Below are 17,470 nucleotides of genomic sequence, written 5' to 3' on the forward strand. Positions count from 1 at the left end.
AAAACCTTGGTGGTACGTAATTAGTGTCCGAATATGCATAGCGTGATAACATCCTCATTACTCGTTACTTGATCAATGATGTTAGAATATCGTCATTAAATACGTTAGAATGTCACAACAATACTCGTTACTTGGTTTATCCTTATTGCTCACGTTCTGATTGCGGGTCAAGATTCTCGCCATTTCTTACGTTACTATAGTTTTAGAGATGCAAATTAAAATAAAAACGAGTCACATGATGAAGAATATCATTAATTTTTATCAAAGATATAGTATCATTTAATAGTGCAGGCTGTTCTTGGTCTTCTTTGTAATCTCATTAACTTCTAAAACATCATTACCTCTTATTAATGTTTTGTTTGGGAGAGGGGAAGAATCAAAAGAAATATGAAAAGATAGATGAAAATTGATTTAATAAAAAATAAAGAATTTATAATTATTTGATAAAGTAGAATTAAGTAAGAAATAGATAAAAATTATTAATTTAAAATTAATTTTTATTATATCCAATCATTATTTAATAAAATGAGATAAAAAAAATAATTAATGTACAAAATTTTATCTTTTTTTTTTTTTAACTTCTAGCAAATCTCCTCTCTTTTAGAGGGATATGTTTTTTCTTAAATCCTCACAAATTACTCTTCTCAAATAATATAATTTTTTTTCAATTCTTTACAAATCATCCATCTTCTCTTCTAATCTACTTTAAATCATGCCTCCAAACACACTCTTAGAAATAATTTACAGAATGTACATGCTCTAATTTTTACCATCTAGCTTATACAAGTTAATCCAGAAGGAAATCATTGATTAGCTTGCTTAAAAGAATAGTCATTTTCGTTTGTCACACGTCTCTGTACTCAAGATAATCTATAAGGAAACATCAATAAATATATAGAAACAAATTTTAAAAGATTATAATAAATTAATAATAAATGAAAAGGTATGGTTTGATCATATCCCACACATATATAGAATAGAACAGATAGATGACATATATTTGAGTATTGAAAGAGAAAAAGCGAATTGAGAGAAAGATGTGGCCATTCAGTAGAAAAGGGGCTTCTGGCTTTTCATCATGCTCCACTGCTGAGGAAGTTACTTATGGAATCGATGGTAGTGGCCTCACTGCTATTGTTACAGGTTACTTTCTTATTCATTGTTTCTGAATTGGAGTGGTTGGTTTAGTTTCTGCTTTTTTTTTCATTGTCACAAATTATATTCTCTTTTCTATAATTTCTTTGAACTGTATGAAAGTACTTTGTAATGATTAATGGATTATTGATATGAGGGTGTCAGAGTGAACGTGCAAAAAACCAGAGACCTATTATTATAATCTAAGATGAACAACTTTGAAATTTTTTTGAAATTCTATATGTATCAAGGTTGTTAGTTCTGGTCTTGGATACAAAGACCATCTTAATCATAGTTGATTACTTAAATTTCAGAAGTTGTAAACTTATGTTACAAACTTACAGCACTAGCACACTTCTAAACAAACAAAAAACTAGATAGGAAATTTACAAATTTTATGCACACCTTCACCTAATTGTGTATTTTGGTTGTTGTTGAACCATGTAATTAATAAGCAGGGGCATCTGGTGGTATTGGTGCTGAGACAACTCGTGTTCTTGCTATGCGTGGTGTCCATGTGATTATGGGGGTGAGAAACATGAATGCTGCAAAAGATGTTAAAGAAGCAATACTTAAGGAGATTCCCACGGCTAAAGTTGATATCATGGAATTAGACCTTAGTTCAATGGCATCAGTTCGGAAATTTGCATCAGAGTTCATTTCATCTGGTCTTTCACTAAACATTCTGATGTAAGAATACATGGGCTACATTGTGAAAAATGTTTCATATATATATATATATATATATATGTAAGAATACATAGGCTACAGCTACATTGTGAAAAATGTTTCATATATATATATATATATATATATATTTTTTTTATGTGTCTGATACATTGACAGTTACACAATCTTTATATATTTATGATCATTCAAGGAAACAATATAGTAATGTGTTCTGGTTTATTTGTTGCAATTCTAAGAAACAATGCAGGAATTTTTGCAACCCCTTTCACGCTGACTGAGGACAACATTGAACTACAATTTGCCACAAATTACATGGGTATGTTGAGTCTATCTAATCTTCCATAACAAGTATTATTTTGAGCTTTCCAGAATATTAGGGGCTGTTTGGTTTGAGAATAATTTTCCTGTTTTTACTTTAACAGTTTTATCAAACCAAATGGTTCCCTTAGGTTTAGTGAAAAGAAAGAAACACTATTGAAAATGAGTTTTTGTATGGTGTAATTTTTTCTGATTCACATAATTAAGAAAGGGATGAACAGTGCTAGTTGTGTAGCAGCATGCACGTGCAAAACCTCTCCCTCTCTCCGGCTCATAGAAAGGGATTATAAATCATTGATATATGAAATCTGTGTCTTGTACTTTCATGCTTATGATTTGTCTCTGCATATATACATTGGCGATAGTTTATATAGAACATAATAAAATAATTATTCTAATGTTTATTTAAAAGCAAAGGTTGAAAACAAATGATTTAACCCTTCTGTTTTTATTTTTAACTTAATTCCACAGGTCATTTTCTGTTAACAAATCTGTTGTTGGATACTATGAAGAAAACAACTCATGAAAGTAAGAAACAAGGAAGAATTATTAATATTTCCTCCATGCTTCATCAATGGACATATGGTGGAGGAATCCTTTTTGATAAAATTAATGATCCATCAAGGTAAGAAGTGACCCAACTTGACTTTTTGTATTATTTATTTATTTATGGAAAAGAAACCTTATTCCTCTAGGAATTTATCCATAGAAGAAAAATTACACTAGTACTAGGGACTTCAATTTTATAACCATTTGCAATACAGTTCTAATATTTGTTTAACTATGGATAAGATAATATTATTGTCAATCATTAGTGTGTGAAATTTACTTTTTTGTCCAGAGGCATTAGGTGTCACATTACAATGGGATAGATTTGCTGTTGCCCATCACTCATGGAATTTGTCAGTTCAGTGTCTGTCTAAACAAAACCTTATGATAAAATATGTGCCTGGCTAAAGTATAGCTTTGCACTTTTGCAATTCCTTGTTACATTTAGAATTAAGCAAACAAACACAATTCATGTAAAGGATAAATGTTTTGTATAATTTGCTGTTTGCTTCCTTCATTATGCAGTTATCATAATTGGCTTGCATATGGACAATCAAAGCTTGCTAACATTTTACATGCCAATGAACTTGCAAAACGTTTCAAGGTATGGTGACAGTTATTTCATCACAACATCAGTGATGCGAACTAATGTGGTATAACTCAGTTGATTAAATATGATGTGTTAGTGTTGAAAACTTCTTAATATCAAGTTCGATTCTTAATAAGTTATTTTTTTATTCATCAGAATTAATCTTAATAATCATTGTAAGTTAGAATTATTATATTTCATTAATTTATCTGAACCTTTTTGGCCGATCAGTTATCTGTTGTATCACTTGTTTGTTATTGCATCTTGATCAGGAAGAAGAGGTAGATATTACTGCTAATTCTCTTCATCCGGGAGCTATTCTCACCAATATTTTTCGTCACAGTGCGCTGGCTGGTAATTTCTCTAACACATTGAACTATTCGTGTGAATTTATGGTTTGTCTAAGAATTTTGTTAATCTTTGATCCTCCATCATGTGGATTTACAATGAAATAAGCCCAATTCCTCAGTATAGTTTTAGTGGATTTACAATGAAATAATGTGTAAAAAGAAAACAATGATTATGTTAAATAGATCCACAATTATCGATGTTGAATTCAAACTTACTGAACAGGATTAATCCTTTCAAACATACATTTGCAAAAACAATTTCACACTTTCACTTGGGGGTAGCTAGCCTTGTAATTTATAGTTCTTAATTGCTATATCAACTCATCACCTTTAAACATGTGTTTCACTAGTACTTTGTCTTATATTTTATGCCTGTTTAGCCTGTCACTGTAGAAAGTTTTTTTTTTTATTTAAAAAAAGACATTAATTACCTTTTGTAATAACACCTTCATTTATTGCTGTCGTACCTACATAGTTGAATATATACACAGATATGTACTGATTCATTTAATAAGCATATATTTTGTTTTTAAAAATACTCTCTCAATTCTTTATTATAAGAATTTTTTTAAAAATAAATAAATTTTAATTACTTTTATTTTATTTAATGATACTCTTCCTAAAATGTCTTTATTAATATATGACCTTTCAGTTACACTATTTCTTTGAATATTTATAATAAGGACAATTCAAGAAGAGTATTATGAGATTAGTAAAATTTAATACAAATAATTAATTTTTTAATATATATAAAATTTAAAATTTTCTTATAATAGAAAATAAAGAGTATAATTTTGTCACCATAAGTAATTAATATTTCCTCGTCTTTATTGTAAGATATAATTTAGAAGAAATTTTTTGTCTTACATCTTATAATTTTTAGAAAAATATTAAATTTATTATTTGTTTGTTTGTTTTTATTAAAGATTGTGAGAATATATGTTTTTTTTCTCTTACTTCTTAAACTATCTCAAATTGACATTTTTTTTTGGTTTTGGTCCATAAGTCTTGATGTGGGGTAATATGTTCACTTTTCATGAAAATTTAATGATAAGTAAAAATGATAAAATTGGTAAATCATGATTTTGTTTTATTTAATGATAAGTAAAAATGATAAAATTGGTAAATCATGATTTTGTTTTATAACCTTAATATAATTAATTAATATGACTATTTATATTGATAGGTGTGATTCAATTAAAAGTATCTAATAACAAGGATTAAACGGAGTAATTTTCTTAAAAAATTTATATATTGTCTTAAGAGTTCATTTAGTTCAAAAAAAAAAAAAGAGAGAAAAGAAGAGGGAAGCAAGGAGATGAGACGTAACTTTTAAAGGAGAGATTTTAAAAATTAATTTATTTTTATATCCTTATAATTTTAAATTTAATAACATAAATAAAATTATTTTTGGTATTATATAAAAAATATTTTAAAATCTCTCCCATTTTCTCTGAATCTCCAATTAGAGAGAAATTAAAATTATGAAAAATTTTGCTTCTCTACTTCCCTCTCATCTTCTAAAAATTAAACGAAACAAAAAGATACTTCAAAAAAATTTCTCTTCCCTTTCTTTATTTCTCTCTCACTAAACACTATGTAACACAAATAATGTGCGATGCTGAATTAATTTTTGGCATTAGTATGTGTAGTTTCAAATCAGATAATGATAATTGCTGAATTTAAGTGACTCCTTTTTGTTTTATTTATGCAGGTGTAATTAATACGTTCGGGAAATTCGTGTTTAAAAATGTCCAGCAGGTAATTTAAAATAATACTATGATTTTATTTATTTATTTATTTATTTATTTTGTTTTTGAGAGAAATTAACAAATACCATGATCTAAGAATATAAATATCAAGACTCGTTTATTTAAGTCTAAGTTTCATAATAAATAAAAAATAGTGAACTCTCAAAAGATATGAACATTACATTTTTTTTAATGTTAAAAATTACTGTCATTTTTTGACAAATTTCAATATATAACAATTTATCTATTTTTTTAAAATTTTTTTGATTAAATTCCATTACAAAAAAGTTATATCAAAATGATTTGCACTAACATTTTCTTAGAGATTTAAATTTTGTACTACCCTCTCTTATTGTGTTAAAGTATACACTTTCTTCCATTAACAAATATAAATATTAATAATATATAATTTTTCAATATTAGTTAATTGATGTTGTTGATAAAATATTTTAAGAGATATTTAAACAAATCAGTGTTTTCTGATAAAATATTATTTATTATATTTAATAAATATAATTTTAAAATATGTATATTAGGCATGCATTATTTTTATAATATATTTATATTACAAATATATTATAAAATAGAATATAATTATTACAAAATTTAATTATTATATATATATATATATAAGCATACATATAGGAATTATTTTATAAATTTTATTTATTTATTTAATATTTTAATAAATTAATTTAACTTTAATTATATATTGTATATTTTTTTATCAAATGAATAAATGATAATGAACTAAAAAAAATATTTCTAACATATATTTTAATCAAAAACATATTTTAAAATTTTATTATAAATATTTTTTAGGATGTTAAATTAAATACTCTAAATTATATATTTTAATATAATAAGAAAGTAATGATACAATATTCATATCTTTAAGTGATATAAGTGTAATTTATTTTATATTTTAACATATAAAAGAAAGATAATATAATATTTATATCTTTCAAAGAGGAAAAATATAATTTATTTTAATGATGTTAAATTAAATAAATTAAACTATATATTTTAATAAAGAAAAATAAATAAATAAACATGTCATAAACAAGCTTACTAGACAAGCTCGATCGAGCTTCAAAAATTTTAATCAAATCATGTTAAATTTGTAAAATAATTAAAATTTTTGGCAACAAGCTAAGATATAATTGAACAAATAGCAATTTTTGAAAATATTAAACGTCAAAGAAAGAGAAGAATGCTTTTCAAAAAAAAAAAAAAAAAAACTAGTACTTAAAAACGAACATAGGTTGTATATGATATGGTGTTTTTCTTTTATCGAGGCTACCATTTTGAGCTTATGAAAGCACTAAAACCTTTTTTCATTTCTATCGGAGTTTTTGCTTTATTTAAAAAGAAACACAATTTTTTAAAACATATCTTTTAATGAATAACAGTTTTCTTGGAAATTGAATTAATTAACTGCCTTTAACATGTGATTAATTGTCTTGAACTTCAATATTTGCTTTCTTTTCCATCCCTACTGTAGGGAGCAGCAACAACATGCTATGTAGCATTGCACCCACAAGTGAGGGAAATCAGTGGCAAGTATTTTGTAGATTGTAATATTGGCAGAGCAAACTCACAGGGAAGGGACATTGAGTTGGCCAAGAAACTTTGGGATTTTAGCATCAATTTGATTAAGTAGAATACCCAATGAATTAGGTTTGGACCTTTTGAATAGTGAATTCAGACATGATTCTATGAAATAATTTCCCATGTGCACCTGGAGTTAACACATCCTATGTGATTTTGATTTACATAACTTGATTGTAGTTTTGTTCTCTAGAGAATTATTTTCATCAGTATTTTTCTAAGCAGATGATGTCATGCCAATTGCTTAATTTTATAGTTATATATGTTTCTATTAATAAAAGAATTGAAGAATATTGGGAGGAAAGAGAAATCATTCTTTCTAAATGAAGAGAATGATTCTCATTATTTTATTAGAACAGAATTTGAGTTATATATACTCAACCTAAAGAATTTATTAGGGATGTGCAAAAATCTAGAGAATATATATATATATATATATATATATATATATATATATATATATATATATATATATATATATATATAAAAGAAAGGATTAATTCTATCTAAACTTATTCCGTTCAATAATTCATGTAACGACCCGCTTAGCCATCACACAATAAAACATTACCACACGAAAATAGAGTATGCATATAAAAGAGTAATTATATATACATATGTCTAGCCTGGGGTTCAACAATTCAATATTTAAAATTAACAAAATAGCTACACCAAGTAGCCCACAACAAAAGTCAACTCCTGTTACCACCTGTGGCTCGACTACTACTCTCCAGCCTATCCCTGCTCTGCTCTGATACACAGTATGATCATTGCAGTCCAACCCACATGAAAACAGGCAAGGTTAAGCTAGTGAAAAGAAATCAACATATAATATATTTACAAACACTTTCAACTTAACAGCAACATCATCATTCTCAACAGATTTAACATACAACATATAGCTCAATCACAGCTACACAACACACTACACATATACAACTCATATGAATCATCACATCAACATAACAACAACTTATGCATCGTCACGCATTTCAACTCGGAGATCTCCTACAACATGGGTGAGCAGTTTAAGTGGCTAGGTCCTACCGAACTGATAGCAAAGAACATTTTGGGCTTGCTAGGTAAACAACAAATTTGGATGCTAATCCACAACACGACAATGATTTCTCAGACTTTTCCACTTAAACAAGGAAGTATAGTACTATGTCAGGATAGAATAGCTAGGTTTTAGGCCTACCACAACATTAGCTAGCTTAACTAAGCCACCTATGGAATTAGCCTACCGACTATCCTCCAAATACTACAACCTTCCGATACTCAGTTAGGAATTAAGTTCCCGACTTCGTACTTTACTCGATTGGCCGCTTGTAATTGGTATAGCTCGACCTGGCCCCTGAGTGTACGGATCTATTCCACCAACATCAACTGAGGCAAGAGCGTCTTTCACAGCTGATTCAAGAACAGCCATTCTTATTATTCTCTCGGGATCAGAAAAGGCTACGAAACTAGGCTATGAAAGCAGAGAGAACTCAAACTCCTAAACTAAACTTAGCAGGAGGTGAAGATCAAGCACATCATGAAAGAACGGAATGTTAAGTAGAATCGACAACGGAGGATATGAAATAGAAGCATTCCCTTATACCGTGGTCGTTTTATACACGTGTACCTCGACCTTACCCACACACGGGATCAACTAAGTCCTAGAGGAGAACAACACAATGTACACTCCAAGGGACAACTTCCCAAGGAGGGTTTTCAACAAATTGGGCTCTTTGAGCACCACAGCTTCCTCAATCCACACAATGGGATGAACAACTTCGAAAACATCTCCTCTAGTCCTAGTGATCAACAGCTCATCATTCAACAACACAGCTCAGCTTAACATCATTAATAGCTTAAAAAACATACAACACAACTCAACTTAACGACATTAAAAGCTTAAACAACATACAACACAACTCAACTTAACATCTTATCATCATATAAAAAATTCAACATTTTCAGCATTATAGAGTAAAACACTTCCACGCCCGGTGCAATAGGATTTGCGCCCGGCCTGGACCCAACCTAAGAGCTCTAAAGCTCTTACACGCCCGGCGTAATTCCAATTACGCCCGACGCAATAGGAGGCAGAGACTCCCAGGAGTCTCCCAAGCCTGGCGTACCAAACTCGCGCTCGGCGCAAAAAAGACAGAGACTTCACCAAGGTCTCACGCTCGGCGCGCTCATTCTACGCTCGGCGCCACCCCCCAGGTAGAGACCCCCATGGAGTCTCGATGCCCGGCGAGATCGAATCACGCCCGGCGCCACATCAGTAACCCAAACTTTTGAGCTACTAACTGATATCACGCCTAGCGCGATTCTCCCCACTCTTGACGTGAGTCATCCAGGGACTTCCATTCCCAACCTCGTCTGGCACAACCAACCTAGCACCCGACGTGCTTGGACAATGGAGTTCCCTGATGAACTCATGCCCGGCGCCAAGAACTACACCTAGCGCAATTTCAAACAACAACCCTCACAACTTCGAAATTTTTAAACAAAACCTGCAAATCAGCCAGCTCAAACACATGCAATCCATAAAATGAACTACATTTACATCATACAACTCAAAAACCATCTCTTTTTCAACATTCAACCATCAAACGCATAAAAATCACCATTTTCCCCAATTTTCCCGAAACCCCGAAAATGTACAAATCTCCAATCCAACCATTAATCTTCTGAATTCAAGCATCACTTAAGTACCTAAACGCACTTACAACCAATCTGCATGCAATCTAACTTCCCTTACCTCGAAGAAGAAGAATCCAAGCTCCTGGGGAAGAGGAAGAGAAGAAGAGAAATGGAAATAGGATGACGATGTTGGTGCTCTCAGCTAGCTCCTCTACTCAGCACCTACAATCACAAAGAAGTTTGAGAGTGATGAAACTAAGGAAGGAGAGAGTGGGAAGAAATGAGAAGAAATGAGAGTTGTGGAGGGGAAGGGGGAGACAAGTAGCGGGTCTTACAACTCATGTTCCACATCAAATTTTAATGATCCAACCGTTTAATTTAAAGTTCTTAATGCATAGATCAAATCTGCAAATTTTTAGAAAATTTGAAAATCATTTGATAGTTCATTTCATTAATTCAAATTGATGGATAATCATAAAATTATTTTATACATTGATTCGAATTAATAAAACGAAGTATTAAATGATTTTTAAATTTTCTAAAAATTTGTAGATTTGATCTATACATTAAAAGCTTTAAATTGAACGGTTAGATCATTGAAATTTAATGCAAAACATGAGTTATTGAACGGAGTAAGTTTAAATAGACTTACTCCTAGAGTAAAAGGATCCCTCCTATATATATATATATATATATATATATATATATATATATATATATATATATATATATATATATATATATATATATATATATATATATGAGAATTGCTAATATACTCCCACTTATTTTTTAGTTAGAGTATGTTAGCAACTTATACCAAAATTTTAGGACAAAAAAATTATTTTTTTTATTTAATTAATTTATATAAAGGATATTATAATAATTTTATTTAATTTTAAAAAATAATAAAATAAATTGGAGAATGAAGAGAAAATATTGTGTCGGTCTATTTGTGTAGTTTTATTTTTAAAAAAAAATATTTCAGAAAAAATTTCCCAAAACGGGTGGTATATGATGATCACACGCGCGTGCGTGCGACTTCTTGTTCTAACACTAGATCCGCAAAGTCTGGCTTTTGCGAACAAAACGACATGATGTGGTGGCCGTTGAGGCGAAAAGAAGGTTCAGGCTTTTCATCTTGTTCGACTGCAGAGGAAGTTACCGAAGGAATCGATGCCACTGCTGTCACTGCTATCATCACAGGTTCCACGCTTCTTTTTGACTTTGACCAATCCATCTTTCAGGACTCAACATTTAATAATTATTCAGATATTAGATAAGAATGAATCAGGGGAAACCTATCAAAAACGTACACCTTTTCTTTATAGACATACACCAAACACTTCCTAGCAAGTCAACGCCCACTTCATATAGAGTTTAGTTACTATTTTACCATTTTTTTTTTTATATTTTTATTTTTTTTATATCCTGAGACAGGTATCCTTGGAATAAAAATTAATTTTGGCTTATAATACTGGGATAATTGGTTGGCCAAAAAGTATTCTCACACAGCGGGATCCAACGAATTAGTGTTTTAGCATTTGGATAACGGAAAATTAATACATATTTTTATATGGTTAAAATTCATTATACATAAATATTTTGAGTAAATGAATTGTAAGTTTTAGATTTATAATGAGTATTTTAAATTGTGGTATAAAATTATTTTTAATTATTGAAAATTTCTAAGAAGTTGTTGAATTTCATTTTAGAAACAAAGGTCATGGAGAATAAATGATTCAGAAGATTAAATTTAAGATAAAAAAAAATATATATGGTAGTTTGAGATGTCTAAGATAATTTTTTTTTTCTAGTTGCAAGATTAATGTGTTAAATATCAAAGAATATTGAGAACAGAGAATATTGAGAATGCCTAATTTGTAATATAGAACCAGGGGTCGACTCTACTACAATGTGGCATAGCATATTTTGAATCCCTTGTATGAAATGTGCTTACATTTAGTGTCTGACTATGAAAGAAAATTGTTCCCAGAGGATAACACCTATGGAGAACAAAACGATTTATAATATTGGAGTAGATTCCTATTTGGAAAAAAGATACATGGGCACCTTCACCAAGAAAGAGATAAGAGTAGTACAAAGATAAGTGGTTGATGTGATTGAGATATGTACCTATTTTTGAACATAAGCTTAGAAGTGTTTTTACAAAAAATTCTGTTGAAAAATACTTTTTATTTCTAATGGAGAAAGTTTCAAAGGCGTAACTTATATCCACAAAGATACATAATGTGATATGACAGATATATAGAAATGAGGAGTGTCAATTAGTTGTCCATAAAACAGCACTCTTCCTATATATTTGGTTGTCAATGCTTTTATGGGATCTGGAATTTAAAATAAAGTTACCTTTCCTACTAACTTTTGGTGCAAGAGCAGCAACTTGCACCACGTTGCTTCTAATGACTAGGAAGTGTTTCCACCTTAATTTGTATATTTTGGTTGGTGTTGGACAATGTAACAGGGGCATCCTGTGGTATTGGTGCTGAGACAGCCCGTGTTCTTGCTATGCGCGGTGCCCATTTAATTATGGGGGTGAGAAATATGAATGCTGCAAAACATGTTAAAGAAGCAATACTTAAGGAGATTTCCACAGCTAAGGTTGATGTCATGGATTTAGACCTTAGTTCAATGGCATCTGTTCGGAAATTTGCATCAGAGTTCATTTCATCTGGTCTTCCATTAAACATTCTGATGTAAGAGTACACACAATACGTTGTCAAACATTTCCTACATATATATATACATGTGTTTGTGTTCAATACAGTTGACAGTTTCTCTCTCTGCACATGCATCTTAATTCTGTTCATTCAAGAAAAAAATGGAGTAGTAATGATTTCTGGTTTATCTGTTGCAATTTAAGAAACAATGCAGGAATATTTGGAACCCCTTTCATGCTGTCTGAAGACAACATTGAACTACAATTTGCTACAAATCACTTGGGTATGCAGAGTCTACCTAATCTTCCATAACACGTAATATTTTTGAGCTTTCCAGAATATTAGGTTTAGGGGGGAAAAACATTATGGCAATGAAGTTTCCTCAGAGTGTAGGGAATCTGATGTGATTTTATTTATTTATTTATTTTCTGATTTAGATGATCAAGAAAGAGATGAACTTTACAGATAGTGTAGGGGATATGATGTGAAACATGTGTGTATGTGTCTCCTGTGAAGGATTTAAAAATCATTGATATATGAAATCTTTATGTACTCCTACACTTATGATCTGTTAAATCTTATATAATTGGGAGATAGTTTATATAAAACGTCAAATAACTCTTCTCATGCTTCTTTAAAAGCATAGGCTGAGAAGATATGGAAATGATCTTAATTTTTTTTATATACGTATGTAACATAATTCCACAGGTCATTTTCTTTTAACAAATCTGTTATTGGATACTATGAAGAAAACAGCACATGAAAGTAAGAAACAAGGAAGAATTGTTAATGTTTCCTCACAGGGTCATCACTTCACCTATCGAGAAGGCATCCTTTTTGATAAAATTAATGATCAATCAAGGTAAGAAGTAAGCTCATATGCAAATTAATATAATATGTTGTCCATTTCTTTCTTTTTTTATGGAAGGGGGTCAGACGTGATTCCTGTAGTGTTGCAAAGGATAAGTGTTATGTATAGTTCGTTATATGTTTGCATCTGTGTACAGTTATCAGAAATTTCGTGCATATGGACAGTCAAAGCTGGCTAACATTTTACATGCTAATGAACTTGCAAGACTTCTTAAGGTATGCTAATATTTATTGTACTGTATCCAGTAAGATGGTATTCTGGTGAGAGTCAGTTAATAGTGTTTTTTTCTATTATGTGGCATGTAGTTGGTTATTATTGATAGCTAGTATAAATTTACATCTATTATATCCCGTTAATAATTCTTAACTTTTGGCTGATTACTGAGAAACGGATGTGCCTGATGTTTTATATTTTCTTTTTGTTGTGTTTCAGACTCACAATTTGATTAAGAAATGGATATTTCTTCATGAATGTTTTTTACTATGGCAAGACCTGTTTCTATGTATTTTGAATGCATATTTAAGCATTGATTTCAACATAAGCAATTCTTTCATTTTGACACCAATTTCTAATGAGTTGTGTTTTGCATACTGTATGTCACTTGCCTTGCTATTGGTCAAGTTGATGTCACCTAACAAAACTGGTAAAAAAATTATACAAGTGAAAAACAAGGTTCAATTTGATTTTGCATCCTTTATTTGTAAAATTTATAATTTGAAAAATTAACATCCCTATAATTCAAAGACCGTAAAATAATGTAAATAATGTAAATTATGTAATGCAATGCTACTAGATGTGTTTAATTTAACTCCTTAGTATAACACTACCACAACCAAGAATAACCTTATCCCACTAGATGATGTTCGGTACACAGATCACACGACACCATTTGGTTTGGTGAAAGCCAAATTCTTAAGGATAGAATTCATTATGAGATTCTGTTTTAATAATTTTCTCCGCTGTCCTTCTTGGTCTCTTCTATCCCTTTCCACGGGGATAAAATTCATGCCATCTATTATTCTCACTTGTGCCTCCGATGTCATTTACACAAGTCCAACTTACCCTGACTGATTTTTTTCTTTCTTTTTCTTCATGATAGGTGTCATACCAATATTTCCTTGTATAATCATTTCACATCTTGTCCTTTTTTTGTGTGCTCACATATCTATTTTACTATGATTTGATAATTTATTGTATTGTTTGGAAACGTACCAATCTTTATTTATTTCTAGTTTATCCAGTGCCAATGATCAGTCTGGTTGAAGGGTAGGAACTAGGAAGTGTATTTTGCTGATGGATTGTTGGTAGCTTATGTATTGTAAGGAAGACTATCTTATTTATACTGTATCAAATTTGTTTCATATCTCACGAGTTCATTATGCTCGGCGGAGCTCAAGTTCCTTGCCAGATGCTAGCAAGTTTCTTGTTTAGAATTTATTGTTTTCTAACAGTATTTGTCTTCTGCACAATGTAACTACACTCTTGCTAGTCCCTTTATCTTACTAGTTGTGTAGGATATTTGATTCCTTTCTAACATCTATTAGCTGAATTGTCCATATCTTTTGTACGTGTAGATGATTAACTAGTTTGTAGGTAAAGAAGAGTATGTTAATTATTATCAGTACTAAATTTGTCGGTCTTTCATCTCAGACTACTCTCTTTCTCTTTATCTTGTTAGTTGTGTTGGATAAGTTTCTTCATTTTCTAATCTCTGTTAGTTGAATTCCATATTTTCTGTGTAGATGATTAACTAGTTTGTAGGTAGAGTCCAAAATTTTGTCAGCCTTTGATCTCAGACTACCCTCTTTTTATCCCCCTTTATCTTGCTTGTTGTGTAGGATATGTTGCTTCGTAATCTGAATTGTCCATATCTTCTGTGTGTAGATGGTTAACTAGTTTTCAGGAAAAGTTTGTCATTATCAGTATTTTGCCCTTTGACCTCAATTGGATTTAGACCCTACCTTTATGGAAACACTTAAACTTTGTATCCCTTCTAGTAGCTATAGTATTGTACCTCATAGCAACCACAATCATAAGATAATTTTGTTTAATTTCTCGTTTCTTTTCTCTCTTTGATTCAAGGACTTTCCTTTTCTTATGTTTGTGAGTAGGGGTTGTAGACGAGTCCAGGCAAACTCAACTCTTCAAGTTTGAGCTTGATTTGTGAGAAAAATTGATTGTTTAAGCTTGACTCATTTATTTAATTGAGCTTAACTGAAAGCTTGGCTTTGGCTTGTTAAAAATAACAACTAAGCTTGAACTTGACTTGTTTAAATCATTTTCAACTAAATTATTATTGCTTTTATGAAAATTTTCTTAAATTATTTTTTGACTTTATCAATATAGCATTTAGTATTTATCTTAAAAATAGATAATAGATAATTATATACTAACAGAAAAATGTGCTTAATATATGATAGGTGGAATCAGACTATTACATTTTCATAATTTAGTATATAAGAAAAAAGTTAGAACTTATTGACTATTACAAGAAGAAAAATAAAAGTTAATTTAAGCTTTTTTTTAAGAGACCACAACGTTTTTTTATTTTGGAAAAATAAAATTGAATTTACTAAAATATCAAACTTGACACCAGAAAGCTTTGATCATTTGCACTCCTTTTGTGAGTGAAAATTATCCTCTGGTTTTCCCTTATTTGTTGTCTCTGATATAAGTAATATTACTTTTTTGATGTTGCATGGTGATCAGGAAGATGGGGTAGATATCACTGCCAATTCTCTTCATCCAGGAGCCATTTCCACCAATATTCATCGTCACAACAGTGTGTTGACTGGTAACTACCGCACTGCACTATTTGATGTGAATATATGATCTGTCTTGGTGTGAAATACATGATATTCATCACCTTGAGACACCCTTTGTAATTTATAGCTTAGTTGCTACATCAGCGCCTTTTGTTTTTACATTGTTTTTTTCACCCCTATTTTTTATGCAAGTATTTTCCCATGAATGAGAGTTTAGTTTTTTAAGGCCATTTTTTGTTTTCTGTGTGGTTTATGCAGCCCTTCCAGGTGTAGTTAATATGTTGCTGCGTTTGTTCATTAAAAATGTCCAGCAGGTAAGTTAACCAATATGACCTATTTCCTTTCTCACGCTAATACTTCTCACCTTACCCACACTTCACATTCTGAAGAAGTTTATTCAAATAAATCTTAAAAAAAAAAAAAAGATCAGTTTATTTCCCATTATTTATTCTCCAACCTTTCTACAGGGAGCAGCAACAACATGTTATGTAGCATTGCACCCACAAGTGACAGGAATTAGTGGCGCGTATTTTGCAGACAGTAATCTTTCCAAAGCAAACTCACTTGGAAGAGACACTGACTTAGCTAAGAAACTTTGGGACTTCAGCATGAATTTGATCAAGTAGAAATTCACAATACTTGATGTGATGGCCATTGTCGATGCAGATGGCACACATCTTAGTGAATGGAAAAAGTCCATGATATTATTATGTATATTTTTCCATTTTTTAATGAGATTCACATTTTTGGTGGTCCTATGCAAGGAATTTACACCAACATATGTTGTTTCTTTTCATAAGTATTTTCTTTTGGAATAACATTGCTCTAGATAGCATCAAGCATTAAACGTGACAATCTCTCCAAATAAAGATTCAAATTCAGTTTGTTCTGTTGTGGGGACTATATATGCTACTTACTAGTAATTTAAATTGACAATATTGTGTGAACACAATGAAGGTTAGATAAGGTTGAATGAGTAATGTGTATATAATCAGATGTAAGTTTTGATTAGAGTGTCATCAAATTTTGTCTATTGAATTGAATTAATTTGATAATTCCAAATATCTCAATTACAAAGTAAAAACTGCCATACTTTGCCCATCAAGCCTCTCGACAACTCCTTCAATTTCATGCGTCAAGCAAACTATGATCTCCACCATGCTTGGGTTCAAGCAAATCTATTTCTAAGTTTATATTGTTTCTCGATCTGATTTTTCTTTATTACAAATTTTCAAATACGAAGATTTCTTGATTTTGTGTGTCTGATTTTGCTGATTTCAGATTTTGGACTATAAAGGATAGCAATAGTGAGAGAGCGAGGTTGGTTGTGAGTAGTACGTTGGTCATTGTGGGCTCGACGCCACTTCTTTTTGTAATTTTTTTTATAAGAAAAAATAATTTTAATTTAGGATAATTACAATAATTCTTTATATTTAAAAATTTACTTATCAAAATGATGATATTTATGTTTTATTTAAATCTTTAATATTCCCTTAATATTGTTTTAATTATAATTATTTAGGA

General features: G+C 30.4%; 2 protein-coding genes across 2 annotated transcripts; both read left to right on the forward strand.

Annotated features, from left to right (window-relative positions):
* The first annotated feature begins 955 nt into the window (after window positions 1-955).
* On the forward strand, window positions 956-7,161 carry LOC109800661 (short-chain dehydrogenase TIC 32, chloroplastic). Its single transcript, XM_020361477.3, has 8 exons — window positions 956-1,143; window positions 1,593-1,824; window positions 2,061-2,140; window positions 2,614-2,767; window positions 3,217-3,295; window positions 3,553-3,634; window positions 5,345-5,391; window positions 6,886-7,161. Exons 1-8 carry the CDS (start codon window positions 1,038-1,040, stop codon window positions 7,042-7,044), a joined length of 939 nt encoding a protein of 312 aa, XP_020217066.1. The 5' UTR covers window positions 956-1,037; the 3' UTR covers window positions 7,045-7,161.
* A 3,501-nt stretch (window positions 7,162-10,662) lies between these two features.
* LOC109800276 (short-chain dehydrogenase TIC 32, chloroplastic) lies at window positions 10,663-16,835 on the forward strand. The gene is made up of 8 exons (XM_020361054.3): window positions 10,663-10,835; window positions 12,115-12,346; window positions 12,514-12,593; window positions 13,019-13,172; window positions 13,318-13,396; window positions 15,891-15,975; window positions 16,205-16,260; window positions 16,414-16,835. The coding sequence occupies exons 1-8, from the start codon at window positions 10,724-10,726 to the stop codon at window positions 16,570-16,572; spliced, it is 957 nt and encodes a 318-aa protein (XP_020216643.1). The 5' UTR covers window positions 10,663-10,723; the 3' UTR covers window positions 16,573-16,835.
* Window positions 16,836-17,470: the final 635 nt, after the last annotated feature.

Source organism: Cajanus cajan, chromosome 1, assembly GCF_000230855.2.
Source record: "Cajanus cajan strain Asha chromosome 1, NIPB_CcT2T_4, whole genome shotgun sequence".
Taxonomy (NCBI): domain Eukaryota; kingdom Viridiplantae; phylum Streptophyta; class Magnoliopsida; order Fabales; family Fabaceae; genus Cajanus; species Cajanus cajan.

What these genes read in the sequence shown, in the direction of transcription:
- LOC109800276 (XM_020361054.3), top strand. Translation starts at nt 10,724, where the DNA reads ATGATGTGGTGGCCGTTGAGGCGAAAAGAAGGTTCAGGCTTTTCATCT. An exon ending in TCACAACAGTGTGTTGACTG is followed by an intron (nt 15,976 to 16,204) that starts GTAACTACCGCA and finishes TGGTTTATGCAG; the next exon opens with CCCTTCCAGGTGTAGTTAAT. An exon ending in TCATTAAAAATGTCCAGCAG is followed by an intron (nt 16,261 to 16,413) that starts GTAAGTTAACCA and finishes ACCTTTCTACAG; the next exon opens with GGAGCAGCAACAACATGTTA.
- LOC109800661 (XM_020361477.3), top strand. Translation starts at nt 1,038, where the DNA reads ATGTGGCCATTCAGTAGAAAAGGGGCTTCTGGCTTTTCATCATGCTCC. An exon ending in AAAATTAATGATCCATCAAG is followed by an intron (nt 2,768 to 3,216) that starts GTAAGAAGTGAC and finishes TTCATTATGCAG; the next exon opens with TTATCATAATTGGCTTGCAT. An exon ending in AACTTGCAAAACGTTTCAAG is followed by an intron (nt 3,296 to 3,552) that starts GTATGGTGACAG and finishes CATCTTGATCAG; the next exon opens with GAAGAAGAGGTAGATATTAC.